The following is a 19,256-nucleotide window of genomic DNA, read 5'->3' as shown; positions in this document are numbered from 1 at the left end:
CGCTGCCCAGGCTCGCTTCCGCCCGCGGGAGAGCACCTCCCGGGCCCGGTGATGCGGCCATTGGCTCTACGCGTGAGCCCGGGGCCGGGCGAGCGGCGGGAAGAGCTGGTCCGCGGCCGCAGAACGCCGGGGGCTCCGCGGACTAACGCGGGAAAAATGGTGCCAAACGCTCCTTTAGCGCAGTTAAAAAGGTCTGAAATTCCCATTTGGGGACAGAGGGCGGAGGGCGCGGAGGGCACGGCGGCAGCGGGGGAGGGAGCGCGCCGGCTCAACTCCCGTGACGTCACGGGGGTCCGGGCGAGGGGCGGGTTCGGGCAACGGCCAGTCCCGCGTGAGCGCTTCCTGTTTTCAATTAGGTCCGCGATCCGCGTATATAAGGAGGTTGCCCCAACGGCTTTCACGCTGATTCTGAGAACGTTCTGAACGTTGCAGATATGTCTGGTCGCGGCAAGGGCGGGAAGGGACTAGGCAAGGGCGGCGCCAAGCGCCACCGCAAGGTGCTGCGCGACAACATCCAGGGCATCACCAAGCCCGCCATCCGGCGGCTGGCCCGGCGCGGCGGCGTCAAGCGCATCTCGGGCCTCATCTACGAGGAGACCCGCGGGGTGCTCAAGGTGTTCCTGGAGAACGTGATCCGGGACGCCGTCACCTACACGGAGCACGCCAAGCGCAAGACGGTCACGGCCATGGACGTGGTCTACGCGCTCAAGCGCCAGGGCCGCACCCTCTACGGCTTCGGCGGCTGAACTCCGCATCCGTCGCTTTTTCTAAACACACAAAGGCCCTTTTCAGGGCCGCCCACTTGTGTCTCGAAAGAGCTGCAGCTTTTCTTGCTGTTTTAATAAGTCCGTGTTTGAGCTTCTAGATTTCAGGCGCGGGGCGGGGGTGGTTCGGTTTTAGTTTCGGAGCGAGTCTTCAACTGGTTAATTTCCGGATTCCGGGAGTTGCTTTGCTGGCAGTCGGCTCCGTTCAAATCTTAGCTTCCGGACAGTTTTAAGGGGGGAGAGCAGGTCACGTGGCGCCGCCTGCTCTCCAGGGAGCTTCCCCGTTTCCGAGGGCCGAGGTAGGAGTCGTGCGTGCCTGGCTCCGCTAGAAAGCGGGGATCCCCGGCCCGTAGGCAGCGGGTGGGCCTTCCCCGCCGAGCCCCGCGCCCAACATGGCGGGGCGGCTGGGAGACAAAGGGAGCGCGCCCGGCCCCTGCTGGGCGGCGGGGGAACAAAGGAGTTCCGGCGGGGTGGCCGGCCACGACCTCGCTCCGACTCCGCCCCGCCGCGTCGCGCCCTCACCCGGGGCCCCCTGTTCCCGGTCGTCCACGTTCCGAAGGCACTGGGGGAAACCCCCTCGCGGGGGGAGCTGGCCAGTGTTTAGCATCGCCCCCGAAATTTCCTGATAGTTTGAAAACCTTAAAAAGATAAGGATGTTGCTTAATGAACGAAATGTCACCAAAACCTAAGCAGACACGATAGCATTTTTAAAACGTGTACAAATAGGCCTCGGGATATTTCACCCAATGTTACTAGGTGTAGGGAAGGATATATTCTTCCTTCAAGGTCTTCCAGCTGCACTAAAATTTACAGGAGACGTATGGGCAGGAGAAAAAATACCTAAAGTTTTATTACCTTTGGGCAGAGGCCCAGTAATGAAATGGAGACAAACATGACAGGCAGTTTTTATACCTTTTAGACTGAAGACAATAAATTTGTGGGGAGTTGACAGGATTAAAAAGATGTGTTAACTTTTAATATTAAGGAAAATTTATTGCACTGACCTTATTTTTCTCATATTTACACAGTAGGAAAAATAATAGAGAAAATTGGCACGGACTAATTAATACTAGCCATAGATGAGCATTTGGACACCAGTGATGTGTTCAAGTTCCTTTTGTTTCAAAATTGAAAAAAAAAAAAAATCTCCGAATCAGCTCAGCTAATCAGAGTGGGGCAAGTAAGTTAAAGCAGATTTCTTGACTATTTCCCCTAAAGTTATATACTTCTAACTACCTGTTTTAAACCTTTTATTCTATTATCATAAGTAATCCACACATGCATTAATGTTATTACTAGAATATTATGAAGTAATCCACACAATGAAATTTCTACTTAATATTTTATATTCCAGCAAAGCATCCTATAAATTTTTTTAAGGTAGCCAACAAAGCAAATGTCAACCAATAGATGTATTGTAACATAATTAGGCATACAATCTAACATTGCTACTAAAACAAACTAGATTTAGCTACATGTGTCGACATGGCAACTCATCGTTCCCTGAATAAAACCACTCCCAGAAACTAGCTGCAATATGATACTGTTTTGATTCATTTTGGCTAATTATGCTGATAGTCCTCACAGCATAATTATAGTAAGTCCCGTTGACTTACTATGATAAAGGTTTATGTTTTGCTCATAATGTTTACTGTGGGTCATTTATTGAGTATGAAGATTTCTTATTTTGAAGTTATCTGAATTTCCTTTGAGCATATAAAAGGAGAGTTCTTTTAGGAAGGGAGGTTGATATCAGTCTTCTAAGTTGTTGGCAACATCACAGCAATCTTTAGGGTGGCCCTAACTTTCCCTAGTCTGGGAATGATTGTGGACAGCAATTCATGTTTCTCTTCTAGCTTTAAAAGTGCAGCTGCTTTTCTGAAGACGATTCTTCATTCTGGCCAGGTACTGCTGTAAGGTTAGGCAAAAAGAACTGGAGGCATGGGAACAAAATAGGAATAAAAAATTATTAAAGCAGCTTTTGTGAGTTTCCAGGGTCCTTTCCTCATAACCCAACACATCTGTTAAATGAGGTACTCCTAATGCTAGTGAGACATGAAGTCTCTGGAAAATAAGTCACATGTTGCTTGAATTGGCGGGCAGGGGCAGAGAAGTCTCACAGTCAACGGCCCTAGGTTGTCTTCAAAAGAGTTCAGGGTAGGAACACCTGGGTGGCTTCAATGGTTGGGCGTCTGCCTTCAGCTCAGGTCCTTCCTGATCCCTGGCTCCTGGGATGGAGTCCCACATCAGGCTCCCTGCTTCTCTCACTGGCTGTGTCTTGGCCTCTCTCTGTGTGTCTCTCACAAATAAATAAATAAAATCTTAAAAAAAAAAAAAAAGTTCAGGGTGAAGAGATGGTCCTAAAGAGGGGTGTAGACTGTTAGAATGGATTAGATTGTCATTCACCTTGCCAGTTGAGGAACTCTTAACTAGAATAACGTGCTGCTAGGCTTTGGAGTCTACTGACTTGTTCAAAGCTTCAGGACTCAGATTCCAATATGGGCAGGACCAACTCACCTTCCCTATCATTTCAACCAGAGGCTTTAGCTGTCATTAACGTTTTGGAAGACTTTCCTCTGCATAAGAACTGTCCTAAACGCTTTATAGTGTTCTTTTACTGATCATCCAGCAATGCCATGTGTTAGTTATCATTCCCATTTTAGAGGTAAGGAAATGTTCACAGACAGTTTAAGAAATTGGCCTAAATTTAGCATTGAAACAGTCTTTCACAACTATATCTTGTTTTAAGGGATTCCTCCTTAAGCCATGGTAGTATATTTGTTTTCAAATGTGCTTAAAATTAGCTTTGGAGAGCAAGAAATGAATGCCTTAATCACATGTGGGGCTTAGAGTATCTTCTTCACAAGTCCTATTACAAAATTGAGTCACTTATATAGGAAATAGTTGGGGTTTGGAGCCAATAGCCAAGAAAGAATTCTTAAGACATCTTTGGTGCAAAAAGGTGGTTTTATTAAGGAATAGGGACAGGACCCATGGGCAGGAAGAGCTGCCCTGGGGTCATGAGGAGTGGCCCAGTAAATACTTTCCAGTTGGGAAGGGCTTAGGGACAGCACAAGCCTCCAAGGTATTTCGGAAACAAGGTTTCCAGGATCCGAAGAGGGCTAGCTATTGTTAGGAAAGGTCATTATTATTACTTAGTAAAAACTCAGTCACGAGACTCTTCAGATGTATATCAGTGGATCATATGTTTGGAGGATGATTGCTAATAGATACCTTGATGGGTAGTGATAAAGGAAGTTTCCAAGGGAATTTTTACATGTTAAAGCAGACTTACAGGATCCTGAGGGGTTGGGCTAGTAAGTAGAAAATGAGGTTTTTGAGCTTAGTTTTATACTGCTAATGCTCATGGCTTCCCCTCTATGGCACAGCACTCAGAAAAGTTAAATTTGCCATAAGGAGATCCTTAGCTTCCATAGCTCATTATATACTTTGGGTGGTTTAAGGCCTGTGTTGTGCATCAAAGAACAAGTGTATCTTCTGACCAGTTTTAATTTAGTTTTATTCTAATACTTAATTTTCCTTCGGAGCCGGTTTCCCTATTCCTAAGATTGCAACTGGCCTCTATTGCTTGAAAGTCTGTGTGCAAACAGTCCTTAGGGATTCAGATCCCACGTTTCAGTAAGGAGTTACTTAACCTTAATTTCTCATTCACTTGTAATATGGGAGATTCCATTTCATAGGTGATTGTAGGCTGAAATCACGCGGACAGGCACAAGAATATTAATGCCTTGTGACTTTTCTCCCTTAAAATAAAATCCCAGGGCATGAATAAGTCACTGGACTTGGAGAGGTTTAGGGAGATCTTGGGACAGGAAAGTGAAGAGGCTGAGGCAGATCCTTATGCCCTGCCCACCCCCGCCCCCATCACAGATGGACTTTCACTTGCTTCCTCTTCCTTCACATATTCCAGTTGTAGTGTCTCTTACATTCTTGTATATTTAAGCCAGGTAGAAAACTCTAATGGATGAATTCCTGACCTTTGCAAGAGGCAGTATTTAGACTACGTTAACGTTTTTGGCGAAGAAACTGGTGGAATTGGAAGGACATGGGTTTGAGACTGGCAAGAAATCCGCTGGGATTTAGAAATGCAAGTCGCAGATAGTACATGGCTCCATTAGATGCCACTGTAGCCACTCGGATGCTCACAGCAAGTGGATTTTCTAAAAGAATGTTCCTCTTTTAATTTAGGGCCACCCGACACTTTGCCCCTAATTACTCTCTGATCTAGGGTAGTGGAAATAACAAAGCGAAACAAAATGGGGAAACGAAGCCTCTCCAAGTGTGGTGGGCCTCCAGGAACATTACACTCAGTAAGGAGCTACCAGAGCAGCTAAGAGAACACAATAGTCCAGTTGCATAGATTTACCCTTTGGTGATTCTCACAGGCTGGAATTACGTTTTGCTTCTAGATTAATACCGCTTGACAAAGTATTACAATGGCTGTACTGGTCATTTTCAAGCTCAAGTTACAGCTCTTTAAGTGAGCATATGGGTGGCTCTTAAAAGGGCCTGAAGTCGTTGTCGTAGTTGCACAGGAGTTTGCTTGAAGCTGGTGTACTTGGTGAAGGCCTTGGTGCCCTCGGACACGGCGTGCTTGGCCAGCTCCCCGGGCAGCAGCAGGCGCACGGCCGTCTGGATCTCCCTGGACGTGATGGTCGAGCGCTTGTTGTAATGCGCCAGGCGCGACGCCTCGCCCGCGATGCGCTCGAAGATGTCGTTGACGAACGAGTTCATGATGCCCATGGCCTTGGACGAGATGCCCGTGTCGGGGTGCACCTGCTTCAGCACCTTGTACACGTAGATGGAATAGCTCTCCTTGCGGCTGCGCTTGCGCTTCTTGCCGTCCTTCTTCTGCGCCTTGGTCACCGCCTTCTTGGAGCCCTTCTTCGGGGCCGGCGCGGACTTGGCGGGCTCGGGCTTTACAATCAGAAACCAGTACTAAAGCGCAACGACAAAAGTACGCCCGCGACCAAGCGCCCTCCTATTTATTTGACACGTATGCAAATTAGGGATTGCAGACTTACATTTCTGATTGGCTTCTACAGTATCCTAACCGCCGATAGGCTCCTTCTTTATCCTAAGCTCTCATTGGTCTTTCCCCGTAGTTCAACCTTAAATAATTTGATCTTGTAACTCACAAACGTTCTATGCAAATTAGGGGCATTGTTGCACTCTGGCTGTGTCTTTTGATTGGCTGGAATTTCTTCTGTGCCAACGGCATAAGCTGCTTTACGAAACCGCCTCAGGGTATAATAGTTTAGCTCTTTGCGTTTTGCCGGTCTCGACTCCTGTTCTTTACTGCGTTGTTGCTGTGCTATCATGTCGGGTCGCGGGAAGCAGGGCGGCAAGGCTCGCGCCAAGGCCAAGACGCGCTCGTCGCGCGCCGGGCTCCAGTTCCCGGTGGGCCGCGTCCACCGCCTGCTCCGCAAGGGCAACTACGCGGAGCGGGTCGGGGCGGGCGCGCCGGTGTACCTGGCGGCCGTGCTGGAGTACCTGACGGCCGAGATCCTGGAGCTGGCGGGCAACGCGGCCCGCGACAACAAGAAGACGCGCATCATCCCGCGCCACCTGCAGCTGGCCATCCGCAACGACGAGGAGCTCAACAAGCTGCTGGGCCGCGTGACCATCGCGCAGGGCGGCGTCCTGCCCAACATCCAGGCCGTGCTGCTGCCCAAGAAGACCGAGAGCCACCACAAGGCCAAGGGGAAGTAAACCTACCTAAATACCTCTTTGTGCATCTAAAGCTTATTTTCCCACCCAAAGGCTCTTTTCAGAGCCGTCCACATTTTCAAATTAGGAAGCTTGTAACAAAGTGTTCCTTTTCTATTACGTAAGCCTTACACGGGCACGGGCTCTGGATAGTAAAATCAGTGTATCCATTGCAATAAATTGTGGCTGCTTAACTTGGACAGAAACCGGAGTATGGTAGGCAAGGTTCTAATACGTGAGGGGAAGCTAGTTAGTGATGGTAATGTTTGCAAAACCCTAGCTTTATGTAGATGGACAGGGGCCTCCATGTTCAATCATGTTTAGCGAGTAATACACCTACAGTGAGGAAACCAGAAGTAAGGGATAATTCAATGAACCTCCATGGGAGGGGTGGTAGCCTGGGATGCCGTAAGGCAAAAAAAGTATGGGACCGGAAATCGGCGCAGGCTGTTTCTATGCTGAAGTGAATGAAAGGAAATCCCAACATTTGTCACACGGTGGTGACCGCTTCGTCCCCGGGCCAGTCGTCTTACCTGTGGTTTCCCAGAGTGGATATAGAAAGGGGCTGTCCCCGCTATTCAATTCAGTTAAAGTAACCATCAGAAAAGAAATTTGTTCTTAAGACGTGACCCTCCGTCTTGCGCTCCATTACGTGAGTCTCCTGAGCCAGAGTTAGCATCTTCCCCTGCCCCCTGGTTATGCCTTATTTGGAATCTGAGAGGAGTTGAAGCAGAACATCCTAAGGTTAATTTCTGGATTGGCTGACTACAACAAAGACCGGATTGGAATGTTTAATAATTTATCCAATCGGAGCCTCCAGTGGTCCACCAATCACGTCCTCAGCTTCAGCCAATGGTTTCATCGCGCGGGAGTTTTGAAAAATGCAAGACCAATCGGAACGGTTCTGAGTATATATAAGGGCAATGTAGTCTGCGAGACTTGGTAGTGTAGTCTTCTCTCTGTTTTCTCGAGATGGCTCGTACGAAGCAGACGGCGCGCAAGTCGACGGGCGGCAAGGCCCCGCGCAAGCAGCTGGCCACCAAGGCGGCCCGCAAGAGCGCGCCGGCCACCGGCGGCGTCAAGAAGCCGCACCGCTACCGGCCCGGCACGGTGGCCCTGCGCGAGATCCGGCGCTACCAGAAGTCCACGGAGCTGCTGATCCGCAAGCTGCCGTTCCAGCGCCTGGTGCGCGAGATCGCGCAGGACTTCAAGACCGACCTGCGCTTCCAGAGCTCGGCCGTCATGGCGCTGCAGGAGGCGTGCGAGGCCTACCTGGTGGGGCTCTTCGAGGACACCAACCTCTGCGCCATCCACGCCAAGCGCGTCACCATCATGCCCAAGGACATCCAGCTGGCGCGCCGCATCCGCGGGGAGAGGGCGTAAAGCTTCCCCCGTTAATTGAATTAACTCAAAGGCTCTTCTAAGAGCCACCCACTTTTTCTCTAAAATTGCTGTAATTGTGTTCCCTCAATTTCGAGTCTTTTTTAAACCCGTTTTAAGTTGGTTCTTGGTGTTAAGGTGAGCTCTTAAAAGGTGGAGGTTTGGTACGTGATGTTTGCTCTTTTCCTGGGCTTTCAGTTGTGCCCTCCGCTCCTCCTTTCAGCCTCTCCCTATGTGCAGAATGCTTCGGTGTAAGTTTTCGCAAGTTTGGGCAATGACCGTTGCAAAACTAGTTCTGTGGACATGTTTGACTTCATGTCTGAAACTAATTTGCTCAATTCCCATGACTTGATAAAAGTGAAGTCTTGGTTCTCATGTAAAATCTTAGAAAGATGCAGGCTGGTACTTGATTTCTATGGAATTCGATTCAGGGTTTTTTTTTTTTTTTTAATTAATGAAAGACCGGCAGCGGGAAAACCAGCGTCCTCTCGAGCTCAATAAGGGACACTATCCCAGGACTTGGGATCATGACCTGAGCCAAAGGCAGATGCTCAACTGCTGAGCCACCCGGATGTTACCTAGACTCAGGATTTCTAAGGAGCTTACTGGTAACAATTTAAGACCATTAATGACTTGTGTGGTCCTTGACTCTGCCTCTGTCCACCGGTGACATGGGCATCACTTGGGAGCTTGCAAAAGATGTAGATTATCCCATCCTGTCCTATGCAGGCCTAGTGAAAATTGACATTGTGTCACGTTCACCTCAGGTGGTTGACCTAACACTAGTTTAAGAAGCCTATTTTCAAAAGTATTTTTGGGCTCATCAACAGAGGAACCTGTGACCTCTCCATAGGAATACTAGGAATAAGCATTTGCAAACAGCATGCTTATGTCACAGAATTAAATGATCTGTAAATCAATTGCACAAGAAAAGAACCAGGGAAGGTAGTTTCATCTAGAGATCAGGGACCTTGATATTGAGTGCACAGTACAACTGGAGGTTTTATAAAAAATATCTGCCCGTGGGCCAGTCAGTGGCATTCTAATTGTAGCCTGGAGGGTAATCCCAGGCAATTGTAATCATTAAAACTCAGGCGTTTCCAACAGGTCGCTAGTCAAGAGCAGATGCTGCATAATACATTCCAATCTTGTGATTTGCTCCTATTGCTTTGACTGCAGGTTTAGCAATGATTTATCTGCAGAATCAGGCTTTCTGAGAGTGAGCTTGCTTTTGGAGGAAACATACTGCTCTTCTAAAGACGATTTCCTGGCTTGCTTGAGGACTATTAAATCTCTGCTATGAATCAAATAGTATCTGGTTTTTGTAGTAATTCCTGGGGACAGTGTTAATGTGAGTCTGTGATGAGAGATGGACCTGCTTTGGGCAATTGACAATACCAGGTTTTAAGGGATGCTACAAAGAGGAAGTTCCTGGCAGGCAACTTGTGGATACCTGTCTATCTTCACACTGGGCACACAGTCCTGTTTAGGTTTTCACCTATCTTTCTCCATGGTCATTATTTATTTATCAGTTTATATTTTCCTTCTTTCCTAGCTATTCTTTTCATTTTTTTTATTATGTGGCATTTCAGAATTATATGGAAGTAGAAACATTAGTTTAATAAACTCTGTGTGCCCTGCACCTGGTTTCAACATCATCAACACTAGCCAAATGTTTTATCTGTGTCTCTTCCACCCAGCTGCCTTGATCATTGGAAAGAAAATTTTATCCTTTTCGCTCTCAATATTTTAAAACATGTCCACCATTTTAAAACCTAATTAGGGTGCCATGACAATTTCCCCAACCAACCAACATTGGTTAGCATTGATGGATTTTAAAATTTTGGTTACTCTTCATGTATTTGTTGATAGTTTGCAATGTGCCAGGTCCTGTTCTGCGCATTGGGAATATACTCCAACAATCCATTCAGAATTCCTAGCCCTTGAGGAGTTTACATGTGAGTCTAGGAAGGAGAGACAATAAAATCAGATATGTGTAGTATATTAAATGCAAGAAGGAGAGAAATAAAGCTAGAATAAGGAGTGTTACGGGAAGGTGAAATTTGGATTAGGCTACCTATAAAGATGACATCAGCATAGACTTGAAATTAGTGGAGAGGGGAGGGTAAGGGGCCAGGTGGCTGCCTGGAGCGGGTGGAGCACAGCAGGAGGAGCACAGCAGGAGGAGACACAGAGAAGCAAAAAGAAGCCGGATCAAGGAGGGGCTTGTAGACTTTAGTTCTGAGATGTAAGGCCTTGAGAGGAGTTGAACATAGGAAGGAATTTCTGTGTTTGTTTCCCACTTAAGCAGGTTCTGCTCTCTATTTAGATAGTCTCAATAGTGCTCCAGTACAAAAAGGAGGGCCCTGCTTTATGCTCTTCAGACCTTGAAAATAGAAGCTGACCTTTAGCATTTTATATAGAGAAAAAAGTCTGAAAATTAAGGGTTAAATGCCATTCATATCCTGGTACTTCATACTCATTAGTGTTTTTTTTTTTTTTTTTTTTTTTGCCACAGGCAAAATGTTTACCCTCAGGTGACACCTTCCATTTATTTGGATTGCAAAATAAGGATTACAGATGCAAATGTCCTTAGGGTTTTAGGCAAGAAGTGCTTGTATCAGGAACAGGGGTGAGCTACCCTTCAGTACTTCACTGGCTCAGTCAGCGGCAGTGTTTCTGGAAGAATCTAAGGCCTCTGACAGCCAGCTGCAAGCTCTGGATAGCAGCTCAGTATCTGTTGTGTCATTTGCCCAATAGAGCTGTTAACAATACCTGCCTTGGGAACTGTCTAGGTAAAAGAGTCATGACTTCATTAGTTCAAAAGTGTAATTTGGGGGGCACACCAGGGTGGCTCATTCTGTTAAGTGTCTACCTTTGGTTCAGGTCATGATTCCAGGATCCTGGGATTGAGTCCCGCATCCCCTGCCTACTGCTCCCCCTTGCTTGTACTCTCAAATAAGTAAATAAAATCTTTAAAAGATAAATGAAAACAAAGTATAATTTGGTGTCTACATAGGTCATTTTATTTAATCTACACAATAACTCTGTGGCTTAGGGGCCATTAGTAGCCCAAATAAATGATGAAGAAACTGAGGTGAACTATTCACACAGTAGAATAATTCAGTCATGGACTTTATCTCTGGTACTAGAGAATGGATGACTGTTGCATGTTACCTGCATAGTTTAATTTTACTTCATCCATCCATCAAAAACTAGAGTGCTTACTATGTGCTCCGCATTGTTCTAGGTGCCAGAAACAGAGCAGTGAATAACTTGGGTAAAGTACCCTGTGTGGAGCTCACGGATACCGTCTTTGTGGGTGACAGGAAATAAACACACGATTCCCAATTGTGTTGAGCATCGTTCATCTGAAAAGGAAAATGTGCTCCTAACTAGACTTGTATCATTTTGTTTTCTCCTCAACTAAAGCAAGTATTGCCAATATTTACAATTCATTTGTATTGTACCAGGAAACTCCAGTGTCTTACTGTAGATGTAAGAACTCATCAGTTTCCCTCCTGTCTTATTGATAATATTTGTAATTATCCACTTAGGTAGGAATTACCTACTTATAGTAGCTATGGCAGCGACTACCACACAGCTGTCCCCTGAAATGGGTTTTCCTTTCTTACACACTAATTAAACTCCCTGAGCTTCTTTTGTAGCTAGTGTGGCCATCGACTATTTTTGGCTGATGGTATATTAACAAAGGCAGATTTATGGCATCCTCAGGATTTCAGTAAATGGTGGGGGGTGTTTCCTTATCCTTTTCTCCTTCATTCAGGACGGAAAGTGAACAAGATAGCTGTAGCTGGAGTGGACATCTTGGACTACAAGGTGGAAGGGGTATGATACGACTGACAGCTAGATTCACTTGTAGGAAATGACCTTAATGTCTTCAGATACCAGATTACCACCAGGCAGGCCATTTCTGATGCACAAGGCCTCCCTTATAGGCTGACAGTTACATCCCAAGCAGCCATGCCTTTTATGTCGGTGTTGTCTGCAGACGGCAAATGTGGCTAAAGCAGAAGTCACCAGTGGGTGGACAATATAAGACTACATAAATACTGAATACCTCACAAATATTTGGTGTCTCACAAATATCTGGCGCTTCTTGGTTCTTTCGTCTTGTCCTATCTCTGTGAAGTCCACAAGCTCTACTTACTTTCTCTATGTGAAACATGTCTTCCAGGCACTAATTTATGATTTTTGGTAAATATAGCTTTTCAATTATGCCTGTATCTCATAAAATTCCTTGTTTATCTATTCAACACTTCTTAGAAGTTTCTTACTTAGGAATTACCTACCTAACATTTCTTATGTTTTATTCATCTGATTAATTGGTCTCGTCTTGGTCCTCTATAGATTTTCATAGCAGAATATATTTGAGAATATTCTCAAATAATAGAGAAAACACACGTTGCACACAGAGGGAGAGGAGTTCTCTAAGGAGAGCAGGGCCCCATTCCAGGCCTGAGCATGAGAACTAGACTTTTATCGAGTTTAACCAGTGACTATTTTAGGTTGTTGGTCACTTCCAAGTGTATCTAATACTAACTCTTAGGTGTACATAAAAAATAGTCCTTAAGAGGATCAATGGACAAGATTTACTATCCTAGCATTCCTTTCTACATTTCAGTAAGATCTTACATTTTAGTAAGGTACAGCACTAGGACTTCTACAAAATCCCTGTGAACCAGATGAGACATGGCCAGATGAATATATAAATACATCGCCCTTGTTAACTATAGTCCATAAATACAAACTCTGCATCTTTGTCTGCACATGGATTTTCCTTTCCTTATTGTCTCCTTTTTCCTTATCATTGTCTCTTGCTCCACCTTCCTTCCAGAATTGCTTTTCAAGATAAATCCATTCAGCTTTGGCAATGCTAAAGTGACCCTCAGAGGCTTACCCCTTCTGTTAAGGCTGTAAGATTACTATTTAAATGTCCATTCTAGAGTAGGAACCCTGTGAGGTCAAGGATTGTTTTTATCCTGCTCACTCTTTCCCAGGATCTCACTTTCTGAAATTTAACAGGCTCTCACTACCTGAACAAATAAACTCAGAAGTTCTAGTCCTTTCACTCAACATGTCCTTTAGGCAAGAATGTGAGGCGCATTCAGATCTATGATCCTGGAATACCAACTACCAACTACCACCCTCCCTGCCCCACACTCCATGATCCAACAGCGAAATGCCTGTAAGGGTGGACTTGTCAAAAGTGAGGACAGTAACTGAAGTGCTGTGGTTGAGATTAATCTCAAGGTATTTTGTATATCTATAGCTGTATTGTATTCTGTTAATGATTCCTATCAAGCCTCCTAAGGGAAGATTACTCAAACCTGGCTTCTTTGCTGGCTGCCAGACATTTCTCCAATGAGGAATTGTTCCCAGGCTGTTTGCTCTTGCTGCTTTCCCTTCCTCCTCTTACAAATCCAAGAGGCCTGAATGCTTCTATTACTTGCAGAATAGCCACAGTTGAGTAATTCAATAGTCTTTCTTTTCAGGAAGTCTTCCTCAACCTCTTCCATTTACCATGAAATTAGTTTCTCAACCTACCAAGTATACAGTATCCAATTTTCTGCTAAACAAAGTCTCAGACTCACCAAACAGTATACACTCTGGACAGGTTCGTCTATAAAGGATGCCAATATAAATTCAACTTGTCCGCACAACTCAAAAATTTTTCAGCTGTAAGCCCTGGCAAAAGCTTTGCCCGGAGTTAATTTCATCTCCTGAAACCCTAAACCCAGAGCAGTAGCTCAAACTGCCTTAGTTTGCAAAGGAAGTTTTTCTGCTCTGCACTTGCGGAGACCATCTCTGTTCCAGCAAAATAAGCTACTGAGGGGTACCAAGGTGGCTCAAGTGGTTGAGCACTTGCCTTTGGCTCGGGTAATGATCCCGGGGTCCTGGGATTCAGTCCCACACTAGGATCCCCTCAGGTAGCCTAGTTCTTTCAGACTAGGTCTCTGCTTCCGTCTCTCATGAACAGACTTAAAAAAAAAAAAGGCTACGGAGAAAACATTAACGGGAATATAAAACTGAGGGAGAAAAACATTTTAACTTTGGCAGATTTTCCTTATTACAATTCAGTATTAAAGCTCTTTACGTGAAGGAGTGAGTGGCTCTGAAAAGAGCCTTTGGGGTTGGGAAGGAGACGCTTACTTGGCACGTTTACTTGGAGCTGGTGTACTTGGTGACGGCCTTGGTGCCCTCGGACACGGCGTGCTTGGCCAGCTCCCCGGGCAGCAGCAGGCGCACGGCCGTCTGGATCTCCCTGGACGTGATGGTCGAGCGCTTGTTGTAATGCGCCAGGCGCGACGCCTCGCCCGCGATGCGCTCGAAGATGTCGTTGACGAACGAGTTCATGATGCCCATGGCCTTGGACGAGATGCCCGTGTCGGGGTGCACCTGCTTCAGCACCTTGTACACGTACACCGAGTAGCTCTCCTTGCGGCTGCGCTTGCGCTTCTTGCCGTCCTTCTTCTGCGCCTTGGTCACCGCCTTCTTGGAGCCCTTCTTCGGGGCCGGCGCGGACTTGGCGGGCTCAGGCATAATGCAAACCCTACACTGAAACCGAGGAAAGTGAAAGCAAAGGGCGGCATTGGCCTACTTTTATATGGCTTGTATGCAAATAACGGCTTAATGGGTCTTAATGCCTGATTGGAGCAAATCAGCCAATAGAAACCTTTTATGCAAATAAGGTGAATTCCAATCTACTTTTTGATTGGCTGTTTATGTGGAAGCAACTCCAGTCTTTTCTCCATCAGAAAAAAGTTTTCGTTTTCAAAACAAAAGCTTCCTGTTTCGTCAATAATACATATTTATGGCCCTTGTGTCTCCCTAGGTCCTGACCTAAAGAGACAGAAGCCTGTTATAAATTTATGACCCCATTTTCCTGCCAAATTGCAGTTCCCCAGATACTAAATACAGCAAAAAGAATACAAGAGTTAGCTATTAAAATATTTTAAAAATTATGCCATGGCATTTCTAGTTTGGTTTGATCAAAGTCGGCAAAATTTAAGCTTTCAGAATTAGAGGATCGTTACATTTCAACAGCGGTGCGATCTCTATGTTTCCTAGGAGAGGAGTGTCTGGAAGGAGTGCCAGTGTTAGTGTGTTCGGAGTTTTGGGATAGAGTGTTTCCACTGCTAAAATAAAGCGCTGCTTCAAAGTCAAACTTTGAGAAATGATAAAGGACGAGACTGGACTGGATCAATCACCTCTAGGCGCAGAGCTTCTGAAACCGCTCAGGAACTGTAAATTGTCATTCTAGTCTCTTCCCAAATTTAATCCCAAACAAAGGGATTAAAACAAGACCAATTAAGGTACTGCAAAACATGAAATACAGGCTAAACAAAGGACAGAGAACTCAGAGGATACAAAACACATTTCAACATGAGACTTTCTGAAGTGAAACCTGGGAGCCAATCACAAAGCCCATCAAGTTAATTCACGGCGCGGAATTTGAAGATTCGGACCAATCAGGAGGATGTTGCCTTTATAAATAGGAGCCGGCAAGTTCAACTGTGAACTCCCTTTGCAATTGGTGGTCATGGCTCGCACGAAGCAGACGGCGCGCAAGTCGACGGGCGGCAAGGCCCCGCGCAAGCAGCTGGCCACCAAGGCGGCCCGCAAGAGCGCGCCGGCCACCGGCGGCGTCAAGAAGCCGCACCGCTACCGGCCCGGCACGGTGGCCCTGCGCGAGATCCGGCGCTACCAGAAGTCCACGGAGCTGCTGATCCGCAAGCTGCCGTTCCAGCGCCTGGTGCGCGAGATCGCGCAGGACTTCAAGACCGACCTGCGCTTCCAGAGCTCGGCCGTCATGGCGCTGCAGGAGGCGTGCGAGGCCTACCTGGTGGGGCTCTTCGAGGACACCAACCTCTGCGCCATCCACGCCAAGCGCGTCACCATCATGCCCAAGGACATCCAGCTGGCGCGCCGCATCCGCGGGGAGAGGGCGTAAGTGGCCACGAAGAACGCAAGTTTTGAACCCAAAGGCTCTTTTCAGAGCCACCTACAGGTTCGCTTGGATGAGCTGTACCTGGAGTGAATGGGGTGTTTGCACTCTCCCTGTCACCTTCCGCCCTCCGGGTACTGATCAGCTAGGACAGCATTTGCTGCTGGGACTTAACAGGAGCGGTGCCAGTACGCACTTGTCGGCTGCCCTTTCTCTACCCTGGCCTCCACGCGAGCACTCCAAGCCTCGCGCTCCTTTCCTCGGCTGGGCAGTGTACTCCGGCCAATTGCAGTGCAATCTCCAGCAGAGGGTGTTTGGTAGGTCTTACTTACCTTTTCCTACTGTCGATATGGCTGAGCGTAGTTAAGGAGGCTCACAAGACCGTTTTGGGTCTTTAACTCTCAACTAAATGAACCGGCAAATCTTATCAATTCCTGAAAATAATTAGCTCCTTATTTTGGAAATCTATAGGGCGTGCTGCCCAAACCCTGACCTGCAGCTAGCTAGGGCGATCTACAAGGGCAGCAATTGATAGATGCGGTCATGTTAGCACTTATAAGACTGCAACTTGCCAGGAATCCAGGCGTGGATTTCCTCAATTCATTCTGACTCAGAAAGGACGGATCCTTAGGCAACCGGCGAGGCCTCCTAGGGGTTTACAATGGTGGGACCTAACACTGATCAAGAACCTATGCTGGCTGGTGCCTGAAAACAGTTTGGCAATCCCATTTTTCTTTACTGAGCAACAACACATCCTATTGTAATGGTAGCTTTTCCGTACTGGAAATAGAGACCCAATACCTCAAACATGGGGTCTGTGGAGTTTCCAGTTCGATTTGTAGCAATACCAGTAGCAGTGTGGGCAGTGGCCTATCTGGTACAGCTGGGCAGACCACCACTGTGCCTAACCGGTGGGGTGGGGTGGAGTGGAGTAGCAGCTAAGTATATTCACCCCAGGAATTCAGAGCTTGTTACAGCTCATGTCTGCACCTTCCTTGTGTGAGAAACATGATGTAGTTAGTCATTAAGGCAGAACTCGGCCCTTGCACAGGTGGTGGTGCATGATCTATTATTAATCCTCAAAGAACCAAGGAGGCTACAGATTCTAACGTTTCCTCCAAGAAATTCAGAAGCCTATGGTGAACCCCAGAGCCATGCAGGATTTGCACATCAGTCAGATTTTACAGACATTAGTCGTGGGAATGTCTAGCCTCATCACAGGGTTTCTCCCAAGCTGTGGGGATTACTAAACATTGGAGGCTTTTCAGGAACTAAGTAAACAGCTCTGCATGTCAGTGAAAACACAAGTCCTGTGGCAGGAACCACAGGATAGGGATACTAGCAGTTTATTCAACAAACATTGGAGGCTCTTGGAATAAATCCCCAGCTACAGAACCTAGATGTTGGATTTCGGAAACAGCTGAAAATATTGCTCAGTACAAAGTTTTGGAAACTTGAAGCCAACTTGTAAATAATAGCAACGCCATGTGATTTCTTTGTGACTTTTGAGAGGGTTATTGGCTCCCAGTCATCACAGCAGTACTTTTGCATCTTGAAAAATGTAATTTTGAGGTGGGATGCAGAAAACACAAAATAAAACAAAACTGGTGGGTAGGAGGGGGCCCAAAACAAAAATGTACATGAAAGTTTGTAACAGCCCTAAATTAGAAACAACTTAATATCTTTTTTCTTTTTTGCAACTTAATATCTTTCAATGGGTGAATGGTTAAATGTTTTCCTGCATCCATGAATGGAATCATGCTCAGTAATACAAAGGGAGGCTAGTGATGCAACAACTGGAATGGATCTCAAGAACATAATGATTAGTAAAACAAACAAAAAAACTGCTGAGGAAAAAATTTTCCTTTACCCTTGTAGGTTTTTGGCTGTAAGTTGATATAAAAACAGATTAACAGGAGAAAAATTTAATTATGTATGCATGGGAGTCCCATAAAAATATGAGACCAAAGGATAAGGCTGTCATTTGAGATTTATTATTTTTTAAAGATTTTATTTACTTATTTGAGAGACAGAAAGTGATCGCAGGAACTGGGGGGAGGAGCAGAAGCAGGGAGACTGATGTGGGACTTGATCCTAGGATCCTAGGATTAGTACCTGAGTTGAAGGCTGACTGCTTAACCCATTCCATGTCCTTCACCTCTGGCCAACTTCTGCATGAAGGGAATAATACACATGCCTCTGACACACATCCTGGGATCGAGTGTCCTGCGGCTTCGGTCCCCTCTCTACACGCAGACAGATCTTTACACTCACCTGTTTAGAGCATCTCTCTTATAATGACACAGATCACTTTTCAACACATTTTGTCACCTGTTTTATTTTTCCCCAATTTGTATTATAAAATATTCAAACGAAGAAAAAAGACAAAAGATGGGTTGGTCATTTATCTGTAAGCCCTCACCTAAATTCAGTAACTGAGCACAATTCACCACTTTTGTGGATATGTCTAGGTGCATGCACAGTTTTTGCTGAGCCTTTTAAAAGTAGATTGCAGGGATCCCTGGGTGGCTCAGTGGTTTAACGCCTGCCTTTGGCTCAGCGCCATTTCTCGCGTTGTCCGGTGTTTTAGTTTTCACCAAGTTCTGCACAATTGTTACAAAAGGGGGGGCTGCACAATTGTTACAAAAGCTGGGGGCTGCTTTTAAGCTCTTTGGTCTGTAACATCCAGTGACTGCTACTGCGTCTGGTCGCGGCAAGGGCGGCGCCAAGCGCCACCGCAAGGTGCTGCGCGACAACATCCAGGGCATCACCAAGCCCGCCATCCGGCGGCTGGCCCGGCGCGGCGGCGTCAAGCGCATCTCGGGCCTCATCTACGAGGAGACCCGCGGGGTGCTCAAGGTGTTCCTGGAGAACGTGATCCGGGACGCCGTCACCTACACGGAGCACGCCAAGCGCAAGACGGTCACGGCCATGGACGTGGTCTACGCGCTCAAGCGCCAGGGCCGCACCCTCTACGGCTTCGGCGGCTGAACGCAATGGACCGGTTGTCCTCCCTAAACACAAAGGTCCTTTTCAGGGCCACATGCTCTTTCTACTAAGGATCTCTTTCACCTGCTACTGCTGCTCTGTGGAGGTGGCTTGGTATAAACGTTGGAAGTTCATCAGCACGATTGTCGCCTAATGCTGTTTGGTGTTCGTTATCAGCTGCTGCGAATGTAGCATCGAACGAACACTTTCAGGATCCATGGATCAACGGGCAGGAAGTAGTTAAATTTGGAGATACAGCAGGCAATGAAATGGTGGGTTAGACAGGTTCATAGATGTGGAATCTTTTGGACTGCCTCCAGACAGCCCAGATGTCAAACTGCTACACTGCCTCTTTAAGGCAGCTATAGAAAAGTTTAGCAAAGTATACTAGGATGTTTTCTCTAGTGTTAGTTTTTATTTTTTCA

The 19,256-nt window shown here is 46.4% G+C and overlaps 4 protein-coding genes across 4 annotated transcripts; 2 read left to right on the top strand and 2 right to left on the bottom strand.

Annotated features, from left to right (window-relative positions):
* Positions 1-379: 379 nt before the first annotated feature.
* LOC112674397 (uncharacterized) lies at positions 380-18,855 on the top strand. The gene is made up of 5 exons (XM_025470882.3): positions 380-720; positions 6,420-6,454; positions 7,467-7,817; positions 9,999-10,015; positions 18,546-18,855. The coding sequence occupies exons 1-5, from the start codon at positions 435-437 to the stop codon at positions 18,832-18,834; spliced, it is 978 nt and encodes a 325-aa protein (XP_025326667.1). The 5' UTR covers positions 380-434; the 3' UTR covers positions 18,835-18,855.
* On the bottom strand, positions 5,070-6,106 carry LOC112674418 (histone H2B type 1-J-like). Its single transcript, XM_025470888.3, has 2 exons — positions 5,924-6,106; positions 5,070-5,723 (listed from the first exon to the last, which is right to left on the bottom strand). The coding sequence occupies exons 1-2, from the start codon at positions 6,104-6,106 to the stop codon at positions 5,262-5,264; spliced, it is 645 nt and encodes a 214-aa protein (XP_025326673.1). The 3' UTR covers positions 5,070-5,261.
* LOC112674395 (histone H2B type 1-C/E/F/G/I) lies at positions 14,054-14,506 on the bottom strand. Its single transcript, XM_025470878.3, has one exon. The coding sequence runs from the start codon at positions 14,436-14,438 to the stop codon at positions 14,058-14,060; it is 381 nt and encodes a 126-aa protein (XP_025326663.1). The 5' UTR covers positions 14,439-14,506; the 3' UTR covers positions 14,054-14,057.
* On the top strand, positions 15,394-18,678 carry LOC112674380 (histone H3.1). Its single transcript, XM_025470853.3, has one exon. It carries the CDS (start codon positions 15,439-15,441, stop codon positions 15,847-15,849), a length of 411 nt encoding a protein of 136 aa, XP_025326638.1. The 5' UTR covers positions 15,394-15,438; the 3' UTR covers positions 15,850-18,678.
* Positions 18,856-19,256: the final 401 nt, after the last annotated feature.

Source organism: Canis lupus, chromosome 35, assembly GCF_003254725.2.
Source record: "Canis lupus dingo isolate Sandy chromosome 35, ASM325472v2, whole genome shotgun sequence".
In the NCBI taxonomy this organism is placed as follows: domain Eukaryota; kingdom Metazoa; phylum Chordata; class Mammalia; order Carnivora; family Canidae; genus Canis; species Canis lupus.
The sequence above is the reverse complement of the archived record's forward strand: the minus strand, read 5'-3'. Positions and strand labels throughout refer to the sequence as shown.